Source organism: Aquarana catesbeiana, linkage group LG04 (genome assembly GCF_042186555.1).
Source record: "Aquarana catesbeiana isolate 2022-GZ linkage group LG04, ASM4218655v1, whole genome shotgun sequence".
NCBI classification, from domain to species: Eukaryota; Metazoa; Chordata; class Amphibia; order Anura; family Ranidae; genus Aquarana; species Aquarana catesbeiana.
The window spans coordinates 198,303,495-198,324,789 of record NC_133327.1 but is presented as its reverse complement, the minus strand read 5'-3'; the positions used below and the strand labels follow the sequence as shown (position 1 = coordinate 198,324,789).

At 43.1% G+C, this 21,295-nt stretch overlaps 1 protein-coding gene across 3 annotated transcripts in view; it reads left to right on the top strand.

Moving 5' to 3' along the window:
• The window catches only part of VEPH1 (ventricular zone expressed PH domain containing 1), a 675,925-nt gene that overhangs the window by 46,671 nt on the left and 607,959 nt on the right, over window positions 1–21,295 (top strand). For all 3 annotated transcript variants that reach the window (XM_073626085.1, XM_073626082.1, XM_073626083.1), the window contains exon 2: window positions 10,289–10,531. In XM_073626085.1, coding sequence (XP_073482186.1) covers window positions 10,394–10,531 — 138 coding nt within the window. In that variant the 5' untranslated portion in view covers window positions 10,289–10,393. The remainder of the gene's footprint in view (window positions 1–10,288; window positions 10,532–21,295) is intronic.

The following is a 21,295-nucleotide window of genomic DNA, read 5'->3' as shown; positions in this document are numbered from 1 at the left end:
TTGACTCGAACTCGAAGCTCATCCCTACCCCTAAGTGAAAATTTCCAAATTTGGCCCAAAGTGTCAATATTTTGTGTGGTCACCATTATTTTTGAGCACTGCCTTAACCCTCTTGGGCATAGAGTTCACCAGAGCTTCACAGGTTACCACTGGAGTCCTCTTCCACTCATTATGACATCATGGAGCTGGTGGATGTTAGAGACCTTGTGCTCCTCCACCTTCCGTTTGAGGATGCCCCACAGATGCTCAATAGGGTTTAGGTCTGGAGACATGCTTGGCCAGTCCATCACCTTTACTCTCAGCTTCTTTAACAAGGTAGTGGTCATCTTGGAGGTGTGTTTGGGGTCATTATCATGTTGGAATACTGCCCTGCGGCCCAGTCTCCAAAGGGAGGGGATCATGCTCTGCTTCAGTATGTCACAGTACATGTTGGCATTCATGGTTCCTTCAATGAACTGTAGCACCCAGTGCAGGCAGCAGTGTACTCCTCACCTGGTTGCCGCCACACATGCTTGACACCATCTGAAACAAATAAGTTTATCTTTGTCTCATCAGACCACAGGACATGGTTCCAGTAATCCATGTCCTTAGTCTGCTTGTCTTCAGCAAACTGTTTGCACGGCTTTCTTTTGCATCTTCTAAAGAAGAGGCTTCCTCCTGGGACGACAGCCATGCAGACCAATTTGATGCAGACTGCGGCATATGGTCTGAGCCTGACAGGCTGACCCCCCTGCATACATCTATTTCCCAAAGACAACCTCTGGATATAACGCTGAGCACGTGCACTCAACTTCTTTGGTCGACCATGGCGAAGCCTGTTCTGAGTGGAACCTGTCCTGTTAAATCGCTGTATGGTCTTGGCCACCATGCTGCAGCTCAGTTTCAGGGTCTTGGCAACCTTCTTATAGCCTAAGCCATCTTTACGTAGAGCAACAATTCTTTTTTCAGATCCTCTGAGAATTCTTTGCCATGAGGTGCCATGTTGAACTTCCAGTGACCAGTATGAGAGAGTTAGAGCAATAACACCAAATTTAACACACCTGCTCCCCATTCACACCTGAGACCTTGTAACACTAACGAGTCACATGACACCGGGGAGGGAAAATGGCTAATTGGGCCCAATTTGGACATTTTCACTTAGGGGTGTACTCACTTTTGTTGTCAGCAGTTTAGACATTAATGGCTGTGTCTTCAGTTATTTTGAGGGGACAGAAAATGTACACTGTTATACAAGCTGTACACTCACTACTCTACATTGTAGCAAAGTGTAATTTCTTCAGTGTTGTCACATAAAAAGATATGATAAAATATTTACAAAAATGTGAGGGGTGTACTCACTTTTGTGAGATACTGTATATATTCTACACTGACTGCACTGTATATATATATATATATATATATATATATATATTTATATTAACTAAACTGCCTGGACGACACTAACTAACCTGCCTAATCTAGCTCAAGTTCTCCTCTCCACTTTATCACACTATACACAGCCGCCGTGTAAGCAGCCCTATATAGTGTGGGGCGTGGACTTAGCCCCCTGAGCCATGATTGGCCAAAGGCACCCTGCCTTTGGCCAATCATGGCTCTCACAGCAGATTGCGCTGTGATTGGCCAAAGAATGCAGGTCAGGTGCATGCTTTGGCCAATCAGCAGCCATCAATCCACTGCGATCTCGCAGTGCATTATGGGGTGCTCCGCGGCGCTCAAATTTGCTTTGAACGCCCCATATCTTCGTTTGTTCTTTGAACAAACATCAGATGTTGGAGTCAAACTTATGTTCGACTCCAACATCAGGACCATCCCTAACAGCAAGTAAAGGACCGTGGATTATAATTTTTACTACATGTTACTGCAACCCATGGGTCTAAAGGGGGCCTAAAGCTTTGGTGGATGGATGGAGTGTCAGATTTGTTTTATGTCATTCCTATTGCTGTCCTGGTAGATTTTATTTTTAAATTTACAAGCTCCAAGGTTGTCATCCTAATTCTGATTGCACTAGCTAATGAATCACATATGAATCACATATCATAAGCAAGCATGCAGAAAATAAAGACTGAAAATCCGGAACTCCTGTCCTGCACTAGTGTAGTTTGAATTGGATAAATTACGAAAATGCTCAGTGGATTGTGCATTATTTGTGTTTGTGTGTGTGTATGTGTTCTTGACAGTGCTTATGGAGCTATCCTTTACTAGGTTTCTAACAAAAATATGTAGTGTCCTACCTAACTGGATAGAAATTGAAAAGTTTGTGTAGGTCAGCCCTCCCACTAAAGCTGGGTACACAAATAGATTTTTTTTTTCTGTTCAACTTTTCAACTTAGATCCCCACATCCACACAAGCAATGTGGATGCACGGATCTGTCCCACTGTGCTATTGCATTCTGACAGCGGGGTCTTCTCTGCAGGGTTGCAGAGAAAAAGCCAGTACTATCTAAAATAAAAGATTGCCCCCTAGCTACAGTTTGCTTAACCACTTCAGCCCCGGAAGGATTTACCCCCTTCCTGACCAGAGCACTTTTTACAATTCGGCACTGCATCGCTTTAACTGCTAATTGCGCGGTCATGCAATGCTCTACCCAAACGAAATTTGCGTCCTTTTCTTCCCACAAATAGAGCTTTCTTTTGATGGTATTTGATCACCTCTGCCGTTTTTATTTTTTGCGCTATAAACGGAAAAAGACTGAAAATTTTGAAAAAAAATGATATTTTCTACTTTTTGTTATAAAAAAAATCCAATAAACTAAATTTTAGTCATACATTTAGGCCAAAATGTATTCGGCCTGTCTTTATTGACATTTTTTTTACCAAACGTATATTTATTGGTTTGCGCAAAAGTTATAGCGTCTACAAACTAGGGTACATTTTCTGGAATTTACACAGCTTTTAGTTTATGACTGCCTATGTCATTTCTTGAGGTGCTAAAATGGCAGGGCAGTACAAACCCCCCCCAAATGACCCCATTTTGGAAAGTAGACACCCCAAGGAAATTGCTGAGAGGCATGTTGAGCCCATTGAATATTTATTTTTTTTGTCTCAAGTGATTGAATAATGACAAAAAAAATAAAAAAATAAAAAATTTACAAAAAGTTGTCACTAAATGATATATTGCTCACATAGGCCATGGGCATATGTGGAATTGCACCCCAAAATACATTCAGCTGCTTCTCCTGAGTACGGGGATACCACATGTGTGGCACTTTTTGGGAGCCTAGCCGCGTACGGGGCCCTGAAAACCCAGCACCACCTTCAGGATTTCTAAGGGCACACATTTTTGATTTCACTCCTCACTACCTATAAAATAAAATGCCAAGATGGCACAACCCCCCCCCCAAATGACCCCATTTTGGAAAGTAGACACCCTAAGCTATTTGCTGAGAGGCATGGTGAGTATTTTGCAGCTCTCATTTGTTTTTGAAAATGAAGAAAGACCAGAAAAAATTTTTTTTTTTTCTTTTTTCAATTTTCAAAACCTTGTGACAAAAAGTGAGGTCTGCAAAATACTCACTATACCTCTCAGCAAATAGCTTGGGGTGTCTACTTTCCAAAATTGGGTCATTTGGGGGGGGGGGGGGGTTGTGCCACCTGGGCATTCCATGGCCTCCGAAACTGTGATAGGCAGTGAAGAGTGAAATCAAAAATTTACGGCCTTAGAAAGCCTGAAGGCGGTGCTTGGTTTTCGGGGTCCCGTGCGCGGCTAGGCTCCCAAAAAGTCCCACACATGTGGTATCCCCGTACTCAGGAGAAGCAACAGAATTTATTTTGGGGTGTAATTTCACAAATCCCCATGGCATGTTTGAGCAATATAACATTTAGTGACAACTTTGTGCAAAAAAAAAAAAAAAAAATTTGTCTCTTTCCCGCAACTTGTGTCACAATATAAAATATTCCATGGACTCGACATGACTCTCAGCAAATAGCTTGGGGTGTCTACTTTCCAAAATGGGGTCATTTGGGGGGGGTTTGAACTGTCCTGGCATTTTATGCACAACATTTAGAAGCTTATGTCACACATCACCCACTCTTCTAACCACTTGAAGACAAAGCCCTTTCTGACACTTTTTGATTACATGAAAAAATTATTTTTTTTTGCAAGAAAATTACTTTGAACCCCCAAACATTATATATTATTTTAAAGCAAATGCCCTACAGATTAAAATGGTGGGTGTTTCATTTTTTTTTTTCACACAGTAATTGCGCAGCGATTTTTCAAACGCATTTTTTGTGGAAAAAACACACTTTTTTAAATTTTAATGCACTAAAACTCACTATATTGCCCAAATGTTTGATGAAATAAAAAAGATGATCTTAGGCCGAGTACATGGATACCAAACATGACATGCTTTAAAATTGCGCACAAACGTGCAGTGGCAACAAAATTAATACATTTTTAAAAGCCTTTAAAAGCCTTTACAGGTTACCACTTTAGATTTACAGAGGAGGTCTACTGCTAAAATTACTGCCCTCGATCTGACCTTCGCGGTGATACCTCACATGCATAGTGCAATTGCTGTTTACATTTGACGCCAGACCGACGCTTGCTTTCGCCTTAGTGCGAGAGCAGGGGGGACAGGGGTGCTTTTTTTTTTTTTTTTTTTTTTTTTTTTTTTTTTTCTTTATTATTTTTTTGCTTTTTTATCTTATTTTTAAACTGTTCCTTTCATTTTTTTTTTAAAATCATTTTTATTGTTATCTCAGGGAATGTAAATATCCCCTATGATAGCAATAGGTAGTGACAGGTACTCTTTTTTGAAAAAATTGGGGTCTATTAGACCCTAGATCTCTCCTCTGCCCTCAAAGCATCTGACCACACCAAGATCGGTGTGATAAAATGCTCCCCCAATTTCCCAATGGCGCTGTTTACATCCGGCGAAATCTAAGTCATAAAATGCTTGTAGCTTCCGGTTTCTTAGGCCATAGAGATGTTTGGAGCCACTCTGGTCTCTGATCAGCTCTATGGTCAGCTGGCTGAATCACCTGCTGCATTCTCAGGTTCCCTGTTGAGACAGGAGAGCCAGAGAAAAACACGGAAGACGGTGGGGGGGGGCATTCCCTCCCACTGCTTGTAAAAGCAGTCTAGAGGCTAATTAGCCACTAGGATTGCTTTTACATGAAAGCCGACCGCTGGCTAAAAAGAATGATACCAAGATGATACCTAAACCTGCAGGCATCATTCTGGTATAACCACTCAAAGTCGTGAATGGCGTACCTGAAGACAAAAAAATGGTTAACAATAAAGCACAGTAAACGGTAAAGTATAAAAAATTGCATACCTGAAAAGCAAACATGATAAAACATAATAACAATAAAACATTGCAGAATAGAATACAGTAAAAAAGAGCAGAACAATAGAGAGAGAATAGAGAGAGAGAGAACAATAAAACGACAACTATTTTTTTTTATTTTTGTTTGTGTTTTTTTTTTTTTTTTTTACACTTTTTTTTTGTAACTGTAACTTTTATAACTGTAACCGGTTCCAGGTTCGGGTCTCTCAAAATGCGATGGCATCTTGGGAGACCCTGTGAAAGTGTGCCTAGTCTGTGCAATGCTGTACCCTACGCTAATACTCAACTAGTGAATGGTAGCGTTCAAAACATTCACCAATGCAAAGACCAGGATTATCAGGACAGGAGGGACAATAATAGCGGGTGTCACGTCTATATCCGCGCTTGCTGCAGACACATCTTTTTTGGGGGGGGTTCGTTGGGTAGGGGTACTCGGGAGGACATATAAATGCCTCTCATGCAGCCGACTGCATTTGGTTGGGGATGTGAATGGGGGAAGTACGGGCGCTGCAGAAGCGGTGGGTTCACAAATTAGGATTGGCGAATGCAGCAGGAAGGGCACTATGGGCACGACAGGCCTGTGTTTGTCTTTTTGGTGGCAGCGGGACACTACTTGTGCTTGCCACCTCACCAGCTTGAACTGCACTTATGGGACTCGCCACGTCACCAAGTGTTACTGCAGTGCTGGTTTGACTACGACCAGGGTGTACTAGGCCGCTGGCGCTTGCCAGTTCACCAAAACGCTACAAAAAAAAGTGACAGTGATCGATCGATACTGCACTTGGGTGGGCTGGGCTGGGCCGGGCAGAGGGGCAAAATGCAGGTGCTAGCAGGTATCTGGGCTGATCCCACTAACACTGCGTTTTTGGGAACCCTAAACTGCTGGGGACGCTAGTATAGATCTGATCGGATCAGATATTGATCCGATCAGATACTATACCACTAAGGGAGGCGTATGCTGCGTGTGTGGGTGTTAGCGGTACTGGCGCTAATCTGACGCTGCCTGGGGCTGGTGCTTGCCAGTTCACCAAAATGCTACCAAAAAAACTGTTAGCGATCGCAGGGATCAGGCCTGACTCTGCGAACGCTGCAGTTATGCGTTTAGTGTTTTGTAAGTGACAGTGATCGATCGATACTGCACTTGGGTGGGCTGGGCTGGGCCGGGCGGAGGGGCAAAACGCAGGTGCTAGCAGGTATCTGGGCTGATCCCGCTAACACTGCGTTTTTGGGAACCCTAAACTGCTGGGGACGCTAGTATAGATCTGATCGGATCAGATATTGATGCGTTCAGATACTATACCACTAAGGGAGGTGTACGGTGCGTGCGTGGGTGTTCGCGGTACTGGCGCTAATCTGACGCTGCCTGGGGCGACGCATATCACCGCCGGGCGATCAGGGGGCTAAACCTTTATTCGGTAATAAACGGCGGGTGCCCTGACACTATATAAAATAAACAAACTAACCAGCGTCACCCGTAACAGTTATACGGTGATCAGTGGTGAAAGGGTTAACTAGGGGGCAATCAAGGGGTTAAAACATTTATTAGGTAGTATATGGGGGTCCCTGTCGCTATAAAACGCTGACAGCGAACCTAAATATTTACGTTCCTAACTAGCGTCACCAGCGACACTAATACAGCGATCAGAAAAATGATCGCTTAGCGACACTGGCGACAGGGGGTGATCAAGGGGTTAAAACTTTATTAGGGGGGGTTAGGGGGGTACCCTAGACCTACAGGGGGCTAATACTAACTGTCCTACCACAGTAACTGTCACAAACTGACACTATGCAGTAATCAGGAAAAAAAAAAAAAAAAAAACCTGCTTGGTGTCAGTTTGTGACAGGGGGGGGGGATTGGGGGGGGATCGGGGGGCGATCGGGGGGGGATCGGGGGTGTTTAGTGTGCCTGGCATGTTCTACTGTGTTGTGTGTGTGTGTGTGTTGGTGCACTTACATGTCTTCTCTCCTCGGCGCTGGAACGGAAACTGGCCAGCCGAGGAGAGATGACATCACATCCTCTGCCTCTGTGTACTATACAGAGGCAGGGGATGTTTCTCATTGGCTGGGAGCGATCGCGAGGGGGGGCCACGATCGGATGGTCTCCCCCTCGTCTCTCATCGCTTCCAACCAAACGCCGACCGCCGATGGCACCGGGGGGGGTCCGATGGGACCCCCCGCCCGCGGGAAGGCAATCACGTACCAGGTACGTGATTTTGCCTGCCCGTGCCGCTCTGCTCACGTATATATGCATGAGGCGGTCGGCAAGTGGTTAAGACCATTTGTAAAATTTTGAATATTCTGTAGACATATGTAAATTTCTGGCTTAAAGAGGTTGTAAACCTCAAAAAAAAAAAAAAAAAAAAAAAAGAGAAGAAAACCTGCAAGACAAAGGCATAATGAGCTAGTATGCAGTATGCATCGCATACTAGCTTATTATGAAATAACATATTTACCTTAGAACGATGCCCTGAATCGACACACCGCTGACAGGGCCAACATCTTTCCCGAAGTTACTTCTGGGTTTGCGGGCTCCGGTGCTGTGATTGGCCAGAGCCGCGATGACGTCACACTCGTACATGCACGGGTGCCACCGGTCACAGCACGGGCCCTGAAGAAACGTCATGAGGGGGCCATTCCTTCAGTGCGCATGCACCAATGATGTCAGCAGCAGTGTATATAGTAAAAGCTCTAAGGAGCAGGGCCCTCTGATTCCTACTGTATTAAAGTGTATTGTATTTGTGCTGTCTACCCTCAAGTTGTAAAGCGCTACGTAAACTGTTGGCGCTATATAAATCCTGTATAATAATAATAATAATAATAATAAATATCTCCTAAACGGTGCAAGTTTAAGAGATATTTAAAGTACCTACAGGTAAGCCTTATTATAGGCTTACCTGTAGGTACAATTAAAGAAGACTTTACTTTCTCTTTAACTTTCTAAATTTCTTTTTAAAATACATTTTTGAGTTGGATTAGAAGCATTACATTTCGTGATAGGCAAATGCTGCATTCCAGCATAAGAACCATATCCCAGCATATCCCAACCCAGACATGATGGTGGTGATATCATGGTTTGGACCTGCTTTGCTTCTGGATCAGGATGGTTTGCTGCTATCAGTAATGGAATTATCAATTCAGAATTGTACCAACACATTCAGGGTATTTGTTCATGAACAGAAGCTCAAGAGAAAGTCAGTCATAAAGACAAAGACGCAAAAAATTTAAGTCAATCTGCTAAAGCATGGTTAAAGCAGAAGAAAGTTATTGTTCTGCAATGGCCAAATCAAAGTCCTGACCTTCATTTTATAGAAATGTTATGTGAAGCAGGCAGCTCATAATACAGCTGCTCTGTAAGGGAAAATGGGATAAAACTTACCCAGGTCAATGTGTAGGACTAACTTAAGTACAGGTACACTTTATTTCAGGGCTTTTTTTCTCAGTTAATAGGTGCAGGAACTCCCCCTTTCAAGTCCCCCCTTATCTCCACCCCTACCCACCTCCGAGCACCGTCCCTTGATTCCTCCCCCTATCCACATCCCAGTTCCACCCGTTTTAGAGAATAAGTATCATTTTACGGTGCTAAGTAATTTGCATGGAATTTGTTAATGATAATCTGTAAAATATATCCCCTGCAGCCAGCAACAATACACCCCTATTTCAAAAATAGTTCCCCCCAGCAACAATAGACCCCCCACAACAAAGTACCCCCTTATCTCCACCCCTACCCACCTCCGAGCACCGTCCCTTGATTCCTCCCCCTATCCACATCCCAGTTCCACCCGTTTTAGAGAATAAAGTATCATTTTACGGTGCTAAGTAATTTGCATGGAATTTGTTAATGATAATGTGTAAAATATATCCCCTGCAGCCAGCAACAATACACCCCTATTTCAAAAATAGTTCCCCCCAGCAACAATAGACCCCCCACAACAAAGTACCCCAAAGCAACAATAGATCCATCCCAGCAGTAGATTCCCATCGGCAACAATAAACCTCCTAGCAGACAGCATTAACAGACCATTTAGCAGCCAACAACAAAAGACCACTCCCTCATTTATAGATTTCTCCCAGCAGCAATTGAACCCCCTTTCCACAGCAACAATAGATCCTCCAGCAGTCAGCATCAATAGACCCTCCAGCAGCCAACAACAATAGACCCCTCTCTCAACAGTAGATTCCTCCCAGCAGCAACTGAACCCCCCTACCCCAGCAACAATAGATCCTCCAGAAGCCAGCATCAACAGACCCTCCAGCAGCCAACAATAGACCCCTCCCTCAACAGTAGAATCCTCCCAACAACAATTTACCCTCCCCCAAGCAACAATAGATTCTCCAGCAACCAGCATCAATAGACCATCCAGCAGCCAACAAGAATAGATGCCTCCCTCAACACTAGATCCCTCCCAGCAACAAGCGAAACCCTCCTCACAACAATAGATCCTCTACCATTTGGCATTAATAAACCCTCACGCACACCCCAGCACCCCCTGCCATTACATGCATTCAGTGCTGGAGGTGCCAGAACTGCGTCCCCCCACATTTCTGATGAAAAAAAGCCCTGTTTTATTTGTATGTTTTTGTCACAAAATGTGTTTTACAACATGTGCATACATACCGGTATACAATTTGGTTTTGCATGTAAAATTATGGAATTACTATGATTTTTGCTTGTACCAGAATGTTTAACTTCATATACTAAGGCAAGTTTAATATTTCTACCCATGCAATCTAGACAATGCTGTAGATTGATGTACATTAATGTCTAAATGCTGAAGTATCTCCAATTACAACCACCTGCCCAATATATTTTGTGATAACTTACCTAGTCCTTGCCTAGTGATAACTTGCCAGTCCTATGTGCTTGAGAGTACTTTGCCAGTATGCTAATACTTGTAGTTAATCTGCATTGCCTCACCTTTCCAAATGTAGAGTATGCCATATTTAAGTACAAAAATATAGGTATGCTATATAAAATATTTATGTTTTTTCTTTTCTAGAGAGATCTGAACAAAGGATGTATGCAACCCTTGAAAGAATGGACTGTAATGAACTCTTGACACATGCATGGATGTAAATTTTAATGTGTGGAATGAGTAACAGCCATGCACCATTTGTTTCAGCTGGTCTTAGAACAGAAAGACCTATCCAGAGCAGGTGACTTGTTCTCTTTAGATGATTTTGAAATTGAAGGTAGCCTGTCTGAAGCTCTGGAACAAATCAGGATTATATCATCCTGCTCGGTAAGTAAAAATAAAAATGTTTTAAGCACCCCTGTGTGTTTTGATGCACATCGTGCTGAATGCTAATTTAACAGGTCCATTATTTCTGTCAATGTAGGGTGTGTAAAGATGAAGCCAATACTAGTGCTCCTACTATGTTTGAAACATTTCCTATGACAGCTTGTTTTGCTGTAACACAGAAACTTGAGTCAGCATGCACCTGCTCTCAAGTTGCTCTCCCTGGTTTACAGTGCGACTTTGAAATTATGCTACTTCAGCGTAATTTCAAAGCCATAAATCAGTGCAATTTGAATCTCCGATTTCATTGCAGCTTGTGACATCATTTAACAGATGTCAATGCAAGTAGCAATAAAATCATCAAACCACAGAAAAGTAGTGTAGGAACCTATTTCAAAGTTGCTGTGACTTGAGGCGCAATTGATTTGAACGCATCCATTGCTGAAAATAGGGTGTGACTTGTCATGAGATTTTGTACTGTCCATTCGCATGACAAATCGCATTGGTGTGAACAAGGGCTTTTGCTGAGGTGGACCAGCCATAAGGTTCCCTCGTGTGAATTGAATGAATGTCTATAAACATGGAAATACTCAGACCACCAGGATGTCTGTTACAGATCTGCAGCTTTGCTATTGATCTTTGACCTCTATTCCCAAAGACTAACAGGCGTGCTTGTACATTTAGTTTAGTTACTTTACATAGTTACATTGGACCAGTATAACTTTGTATATAACATAAAACAAAATGAATAGTGAAGTGCAACCACACCCAAAAACAAAGGCTAAGTAAAATGGGTGAAAATAATCAAAAGTGTAAACAATCCATGAGCACCTAACAATGAGCAAAGAAATAGTCCATGAAAACCAATATATGTTGCTAGTAGGTTCAGAAGATAATTGATCATAAAATACAAAGTGAATCACGCTTCTAAGTGTACGTGTCTAAATTTTCATGAGTGACAATCCAAACTTTAGTGATCAAGCATACCACCGTATCTTCCACCGTTCTCTATATGTGCTCACCTCACATGGAGACCCACCATAGTGTCTAACGGCACCTTCCCCTCAGGGGTAACAATCCAGCAATATGTAGTTCCTCTGTCCTAAAGGGACTCCCAAATCACTCAGGTATAGCTCCTCATGGTAGTGTGTCATAAGGGTAGGGAAAAACACAACATAGTGTTTTACCGTTTAAAAAAAACTTTTAAAAGTTTTAAAACCACAGTATAAAACTCACATTTGCGGATGCACTATCCTGGTGCATGCAGGTGAAGAGCTTGTTTGACAAAGATGGACAATCACTGGATCACTAAAACATCTGCAACTCCTGAGCCCCGTGTCCCCAGCAGCTCGTGGACTGCTTCCTGGATGTGCGCGATGATGTCACAGGCTCCGCCTCAAACCCGTTTCATCACTACACTCGTAATTGTATCAAGAGATGTCACAAGTGTAGTGACGAAACGCGTCAAAGCGGAGCCTATGACATCATCACGCACATCCAGGAAGCAGTCCATGAGCCACTGGGGACACAGGGCTGAGGAGTTGCGGATGTTTCAGTGATCCAGTGATTGTCCGTCTTTGTCGTACAACCGCTTCACCTGCATGCACCAGGATTGTGCATCCGCAAATGTGAGTTTTATACTGTGGTTTTATTAAAAGTTTTTTCAAAACAGTAAAACACTATGTTGAGTTTTTTCCTACTCTTATGACACACTACCACGAGGAACTACACCTGAGTGATTGGGAGTCCCTTTAGGACAGAGGAACTACAGATTGCTGGATTGTTACCCCTGATGGGAAGGTGCCATTAGACCCTATGGTGGGTCTCCATGTGAAGTGAGCACATATAGAGACCGGTGGAGGATACGGTGGTGTGCTTGATCACTAAAGTTTGGATTGTCACTCATGAAGACTTAGACACGTGCACTAAGAAGTGTGATTCACTTTGTATTTTATGATCATTTATCTTCTGAACCTACTAGCAACAGATATTGGTTTTCATGGACTATTTCTTTGCTCATTGTTAGGTGCTCATGGATTGTTTACACTTTTGATTATTTTCACCCATTTTACTTAGCCTTTTTTTTGGGTGTGGTTGCATTTCACTATTCATTTTGTTTTATATTTTTGTGGGAACACTTTTTGTGTCTAAGCAGCAACCATTTTTACGGTTTATACACATATAGTAGCGCAGAAGTATTTTAATTTCGTATATAACATACCTGGCCAATGCCCCTGGAAGCTAGAAAGCACTGAAGTAGACATTGCTACTCCAGTGATCCCCACTTGCTTCCAGGTCCTGTGCTGAGCAACCAGCTGCATGCATTGTGTTCTCTGTGATGTCACTGCCTTGTTCTCCACCTTGTCCATTCAGACAATGCTTTGCGTTCATTCAGAAAAAGCAAAGCATTCTCCGAATTGTGCCTGTGCTCAGCAGTTGACTTTCTGTATTCAAAGTGCATTAGGCCAGCGACTCAGCACGGGACCCAGAAACAAGTGGAGATCACTGAAACAGCAACGTCTACTTCAATGATATCCAGCTTCTAGAGGCATTAGCCATGTATGGTACTGTATATACATGTTTGGAATTCATCTTGAAGTTGCAGGGTTCCGCTGTTAATTGTATCCCACAAGATCTGTGTTCACCTGCAGTTACCCAGTGTCACCCAGGCCATCTGCCTTTCTAATTAAGCTGGGCTAATTTCTTCAGGCGTTGCCTAAGCAACAGCTAGTTTTCCTGTCACCGGGTCCCCCAATGTCAGTCACATTGGAAGTCGCATTGCATGTTTTTGGACTGCACTATTTTCAACTAATTTTTTTCGACATTGTTTCACCAGTTCACAGTTGTTTGGACACTTATCATTTTGTATGGCAATACTGACAGTATTTGGTTGTTTTTGTTTGCCGGCTTAATATTGATGTAGTATATGAACATTGCACTTCAATATTAATCCTTTAGGGAGTCGCATTAGAAATTATATTGTAAGTTTTTTATAATACACTTCATGATCTTCACATTTATTATTTATCAGATGTCAGTTCACGCTTTACGTGTTTGATTGATTGAATTATATGACTATTCTCACATTGTTTGTGTATTGTGTATATTCTCTTTATTGTGTGCACATTGCACTTTATTGACACACCCACCTAGTACTTTTGAATATTTATTATTTCCACAATTATTTAGCAGATGTCAGTTTATGCTTGACGTGATTGATTAGACACTTTATATATCATGTGACATTGTTCACATTGATCTTGTTTATTGTGTATATTCTCTTTATTGTGTGCACACTGCACTTTATTGATACGCTCACTTAGTCATTTTGAACACAATTTTTGAACATTTGGGCATGTATTTAGTTTTTAACCATTTTTTATTTTCTTGGTCATTTTTGTCATATTGAGACTGAGGTAGCGCTACATATTTTAATACACTTGTTCATCTAATGCTACCTGCTCGACGGACCCATCACCTGCCTCCTTCTCAACCGCGCCAAGAAATGTTTCTGACATCAGGAAAATTCCACATGCCAGCTTTCCTAGGCTCCCTCTGGCCGAACAAGAGCGGTCTCATCGTTGCCGCAATAATCTCTGTCTTTATTGTGGTGAGCAGGGGCACTTCCTACAGACTTGTTCCAGAAGACATCGTAAAAGATCCCTCCTTCCATCTTCTACAGTCGTGGCATTAAGTTCCAGTCAAAACCACACCCTGCTGCCTGTTTCCCTTCAGTTAACCGGAAAGACTCTTACTGTTTCTGCTATTGTGGACTCTGGGGCCTGTAGCTGTTTTGTGGACTCTGCCTTTGCAAATACACATGCACTCCCTTTGCGTGCTAAGAACAGCTTCACGGTCCACCTGGCAGATGGTTCAGGCATCAAATCTGGGCCTGTCATTCTAGTGACTGAACCCATCCTGTGCCTCACAGCTTCTGGGCATCGTGAGCTGCTACATCTAGATGTCATTACATCTCCCCTATTTCCTGTCATTCTTGGGCAGCCCTGGTTGAAGGCACATAACCCCCTCATCAACTGGATCACAGGAGAAGTGACTTTTTCTTCCAAGTACTGCAATGAATTCTGCACTCCTCCTCTACCCAAGTCCGAAGAACCGCTCTTGTGCATTAACATGGACCCTGAAACCATTAAACTTGTGCCTTCCGTTTACCATGACTTTCTGGACGTTTTCAATAAAAAGAGCGCTGACACTCTCCCTCTTCATAGACCATATGACTGCCCTATCGATCTCTTACCCGGTGCAGAAATTCCCTTTGGCAGGATCTACCCCCTCTCAGAACCAGAACTGGAGGAATTGCGGAAGTACATTGATGAGAATCTTGATAAGGGGTTTTTCGGCCATCTTCTTCCCCCGCGGGAGCGGGAATATTTTTAGTGGAGAAGAAGGATCACTCCCTCCGGCCCTGTATTGATTACCGGGACTTAAATAAGGTAACCATCAAAAACCGATACCCCTTACCTCTTATTCCAGAACTATTCCAGAGGCTTTGGGAAGCTCGTATATTTACAAAACTAGACTTGAGAGGAGCATACAACCTGATCAGAATAAGAGAAGGGGATGAATGGAAGACTGCCTTCAGGTCTCGTTTCGGACATTTTGAGTACCTAGTGATGCCCTTTGGACTCTGTAATGCTCCAGCCACCTTCCAGCATTTTGTAAATGATGTGTTCCGGGACTTTCTTGATTTATTTACTATTGTTTACTTGGACGACATTTTAATTTTTTCCACCTCCTTAGAGTCCCATCAAATTCACGTGAAGAAAGTGCTAAATAGACTAAGGGAACACCATCTCTATGCTAAGGCGGAGAAATGTGAATTCGAAAAGCTCAGCATCCAGTTCCTGGGGCTCATTATCTCTGCAGATGGAATTGCCATGGACCCACAGAAGGTATCTGCAGTACTTGATTGGCCTGCCCCTACTGATAAGAAATCTGTACAGCGGTTTGTGGGGTTCTCTAATTTTTACAGGAAGTTTATTAACCACTTCAGCCCCGGAAGGATTTACCCCCTTCCTGACCAGAGCACTTTTTACAATTTGGCACTGCGTCGCTTTAACTGCTAATTGCGCGGTCATGCAATGCTGTAACCAAACGAAATTTGCGTCCTTTTCTTCCCACAAATAGAGCTTTCTTTTGATGGTATTTGATCACCTCTGCCGTTTTTATTTTTTGCGCTATACACGGAAAAAGACCGAAAATTTTGAAAAAAAATGATATTTTCTACTTTTTGTTCTAAAAAAAATCCAATAAACTCAATTTTAGTCATACATTTAGGCCAAAATGTATTTGGCCACATGTCTTTGGTAAAAAAAATGTCAATAAGTGTATATTTATTGGTTTGCGCAAAAGTTATAGCGCCTACAAACTAGGGTACATTTTCTGGAATTTACACAGTCTTTAATTTATGACTGCCTATGTCATTTCTTGAGGTGCTAAAATGACAGGGCAGTACAAAACCCCCACAAATGACCCCATTTTGGAAAGTAGACACCCCAAGGAAATTGCTGAGAGGCATGTTGAGCCCATTGAATATTCATTTTTTTTGTCCCAAGTGATTGAATAATGAAAAAAAAAAAAAAAAAAAAAAAAAAATTACAAAAAGTTGTCACTAAATGATATATTGCTCACACAGGCCATGGGCATATGTGGAATTGCACCCCAAAATACATTTAGCTGCTTCTCCTGAGTATGGAGATACCACATGTGTGGGACTTTTTGGGAGCCTAGCCGCATACGGGGCCCCGAAAACCAATCACTGCCTTCAGGATTTCTAAGGGCGTACATTTTTGATTTTACTCCTCACTACCTATCACAGTTTTGAAGGCCATAAAATGCCCAGATGGCACAAACCCCCCCCAAATGACCCCATTTTGGAAAGTAGACACCCCAAGCTATTTGCTGAGAGGCATGTTGAGTCCATGGAATATTTTATATTTTGACACAAGTTGCGGGAAAGTGACAATTTATTTTTTATTTTTATTTTTTTTTGCACAAAGTTGTCACTAAATGATATATTGCTCACACAGGTCATGGGCATATGTGGAATTGCACCCCAAAATACATTCTGCTGCTTCTCTTGAGTACGGGGATACCACATGTGTGGGACTTTTTAGGAGCCTAGCCGCGTACGGGACCCCGAAAACCAATCACCGCCTTCAGGATTTCTAAGGGTGTACATTTTTGATTTCACTCTTCACTGCCTATCACAGTTTCGGAGGCCATGGAATGCCCAGGTGGCACAAACCCCCCCCAAATGACCCCATTTTGGAAAGTAGACACCCCAAGCTATTTGCTGAGAGGCATGGTGAGTATTTTGCAGCTCTCATTTGTTTTTGAAAATGAAGAAAGACAAAAAAAAAAATTTTTTTTTTCTTTTTTTAATTTTCAAAACTTTGTGACAAAAAGTGAGGTCTGCAAAATACTCACTATACCTCTCAGCAAATAGCTTGGGGTGTCTACTTTCCAAAATGGGGTCATTTGGGGGGGGTTTGTGCCACCTGGGCATTCCATGGCCTCCGAGACTGTGATAGGCAGTGAAGAGTGAAATCAAAAATTTACGCCCTTAGAAAGCCTGAAGGCGGTGCTTGGTTTTCGGGGTCCCATACGTGGCTAGGCTCCCAAAAAGTCTCACACATGTGGTATCCCCGTACTCAGGAGAAGCAGCAGAATGTATTTTGGGGTGTAATTTCACATATTCCCATGGCATGTTTGAGCAATATATCATTTAGTGACAACTTTGTGCAAAAAAAAAAAAAAAAAATAATAATTTGTCTCTTTCCCGCAACTTGTGTCACAATATAAAATATTCCATGGACTCGACATGCCTCTCAGCAAATAGCTTGGGGTGTCTACTTTCCAAAATGGGGTCATTTGGGGGGGGTTTGAACTGTCCTGGCATTTTATGCACAACATTTAGAAGCTTATGTCACACATCATCCACTCTTCTAACCACTTGAAGACAAAGCCCTTTCTGACACTTTTTGATTACATGAAAAAATTATTTTTTTTTGCAAGAAAATTACTTTGAACCCCCACACATTATATATTTTTTTAAAGCAAATGCCCTACAGATTAAAATGGTGGGTGTTTAATTTTTTTTTTTCACACAGTATTTGCGCAGCGATTTTTCAAACGCATTTTTTGGGGAAAAAACACACTTTTTTACATTTTAATGCACTAAAACACACTATATTGCCCAAATGTTTGATGAAATAAAAAAGATGATCTTAGGCCGAGTACATGGATACCAAACATGACATGCTTTACAATTGCGCACAAACGTGCAGTGACAACAAAATAAATACATTTTTAAAAGCCTTTAAAAGCCTTTACAGGTTACCACTTTAGATTTACAGAGGAGGTCTACTGCTAAAATTACTGCCCTCGATCTGACCGTCGCGGTGATACCTCACATGCATGGTGCAATTGCTGTTTACATTTGATGCCAGACCGACGCTTGCGTTCGCCTTAGCGCGAGAGCAGGGGGGACAGGGGTGCTTTTTTTTTTTTTTTTTTTTTTTTCTTTATTATTTTTTTGCTTTTTTATCTTATTTTAAAACTGTTCCTTTCATTTTTTTTTTTTTTTAATCATTTTTATTGTTATCTCAGGGAATGTAAATATCCCCTATGATAGCAATAGGTAGTGACAGGTACTCTTTTTTGAAAAAATTGGGGTCTATTAGACCCTAGATTTCTCCTCTGCCCTCAAAGCATCTGACCACACCAAGATAGGTATGATAAAATGCTTTCCCAATTTCCCAATGGCGCTATTTACATCCGGCGAAATCTAAGTCATAAAATGCTCGTAGCTTCCGGTTTCTTAGGCCATAGAGATGTTTGGAGCCACTCTGGTCTCTGATCAGCTCTATGGTCAGCTGGCTGAATCACCGGCTGCATTCTCAGGTTCCCTGTTGAGACAGGAGAGCCAGAGAAAAACACGGAAGACGGTGGGGGGGGGGGGGGGCATTCTCTCCCACTGCTTGTAAAAGCAGTCTAGAGGCTAATTAGCCGCTAGGATTGCTTCTACATGAAAGCCGACCGCTGGCTGAAAAGAATGATACCAAGATGATACCTAAACCTGCAAGCATCATTCTGGTATAACCACTCAAAGTCGTGAATGCTGTACCTGAAGACAAAAAAATGGTTAACAATAAAGCACAGTAAACGGTAAAGTATAAATAATTACATACCTGAAAAACAAACATGATAAAACATAATAACAATAAAACATTGCAGAATAGAATACAGTAAAAAAGAGCAGAACAATAGAGAGAGAATAAAGAGAGAGAGAACAATAAAACGACAACTATTATTTTTTATTTTATATTTTTGTTTGTGTTTTTTTTTTTTTTTTACACTTTTTTTGTAACTGTAACTTTTATAACTGTAACCGGTTCCAGGTTCGGGTCTCTCAAAATGCGATGGCATCTTGGGAGACCCTGTGAAAGTGTGCCTAGTCTGTGGAATGCTGTACCCTACGCTAATACTCAGCTAGTGAATGGTAGTGTTCAAAACATTCACCAATGCAAAGACCAGGATTGTCAGGACAGGAGGGACAATAATAGTGGGTGTCACGCCTATATCCGCGCTTGCTGCAGACACAACATCTTTTTTGGGGGGGTTCGTTGGGTAGGGGTACTCGGGAGGACATAAAAATGCCTCTCATGCAGCCGACTGCATTTGGTTGGGGATGTGAATGGGGGAAGTACGGGCGCTGCAGAAGTGGTGGGTTCCCAATTAGGATTGGCGAATGCACCAGGAAGGGCACTATGGGCATGACGGGCCTGTGTTTGTCTTCTTGGTGGCAGCGGGACACTATTTGTGCTTGCCACCTCACCAGCTTGAACTGCACTTATGGGACTCGCCACGTCACCAAGTGTTACTGCAGTGCTGGTTTGACTACGACCGGGGTGTACTAGGCCGCTGGCGCTTGCCAGTTCACCAAAACGCTACCAAAAAAACTGTAAACGATCGCAGGGATCAGGCCTGACTCTGCGAACGCTGCAGTTATGCATTTAGTGTTTTGTAAGTGACAGTGATCGATCGATACTGCACTTGGGTGGGCTGGGCTGGGCCGGGCGGAGGGGCAAAACGCAGGTGCTAGCAGGTATCTGGGCTGATCCCGCTAACACTGCGTTTTTGGGAACCCTAAACTGCTGGGGACGCCAGTATAGATCTGATCGGATCAGATATTGATCAGTTCAGATACTATACCACTAAGGGAGGTGTACAGTGCGTGCGTGGGTGTTAGCGCTACTGGCACTAACCTGACGCTGCCTGGGGCTGGTGCTTGCCAGTTCACCAAAACGCTACAAAAAAAACTGTTAGCGATCGCAGGGATCAGGCCTGACTCTGCGAACGCTGCAGTTATGCGTTTAGTGTTTTGTAAATGACAGTGATCGATCGATACTGCACTTGGGTGGGCTGGGCTGGGCCGGGCGGAGGGGTAAAACGCAGTTGCTAGCAGGTATCTGGGTTGATCCCGCTAACACTGCGTTTTTGGGAACCCTAAACTGCTGGGGACGCTAGTATAGATCTGATCGGATCAGATATTGATGCGTTCAGATACTATACCACTAAGGGAGGTGTACGGTGCGTGCGTGGGTGTTAGCGGTACTGGCACTAACCTGACGCTGCCTGGGGCTGGTGCTTGCCATTTCACCAAAATGCTACCAAAAAAACTGTTAGCGATCGCAGGGATCAGGCCTGACTCTGCGAACGCTGCAGTTATGCGTTTAGTGTTTTGTAAGTGACAGTGATCGATCGATACTGCACTTGGGTGGGCTGGGCCGAGCTGGGCGGAGGGGCAAAACGCAGGTGCTAGCAGGTATCTGGGCTGATCCCGCTAACACTGTGTTTTTGGGAACCCTAAACTGCTGGGGACGCCAGTATAGATCTGATCGGATCAGATATTGATCTGTACAGATACTATACCACTAAGGGAGGCGTATGCTGCGTGCGTGGGTGTTAGCGGTACTGGCGCTAATCTGACGCTGCCTGAGGCGACGCATATCACCGCCGGGCGATCAGGGGGCTAAATCTTTATTCGGTAATAAACGGCGGGTGCCCTGACATTATAAAAAATAAACAAACTAACCAGCGTCACCCGTAACGGTTATACAGTGATCAGTGGTGAAAGGGTTAACTAGGGGGCAATCAAGGGGTTAAAACATTTATTAGATAGTATATGGGGGTCCCTGTCGCTATAAAACTCTGACGGCGAACCTAAATATTTACGTCCCTAACTAGCATCACCAGCGACACTAATACAGCGATCAGAAAAATGATCGCTTAGCGACACTGGTGACAGGGGGTGATCAAGGGGTTAAAACTTTATTAGGGGGGGTTAGGGGGGTACCCTAGACCTACAGGGGGCCTAACACTCACTGCCCTGACACTGTAACTGTCACAAACTGACACCAATACAGTAATCAGAAAAAAAAAAAAAAAAAAAAAAAAAAACCTGCTTGGTGTCAGTTTGTGACGGGGGGGGGGGTGATTGGGGGGGGATCGGGGGGCGATCGGGGGGGGGATCGGGGTGTTTAGTGTGCCTGGCATGTTCTACTGTGTGTGTGTGTGTTGTGCACTTACATTGCAGTCTTCTCTCCTCGGCCCGGAACGGAAAATACCGAGCCGAGGAGAGATGACATCATTTCCTCTGCCTCTGTGTACAATACAGAGGCAGGGAAATGATCCCATTGGCTGAGAGCGATCGCGAGGGGGGGGCCACGAATGGATGGCCTCCCC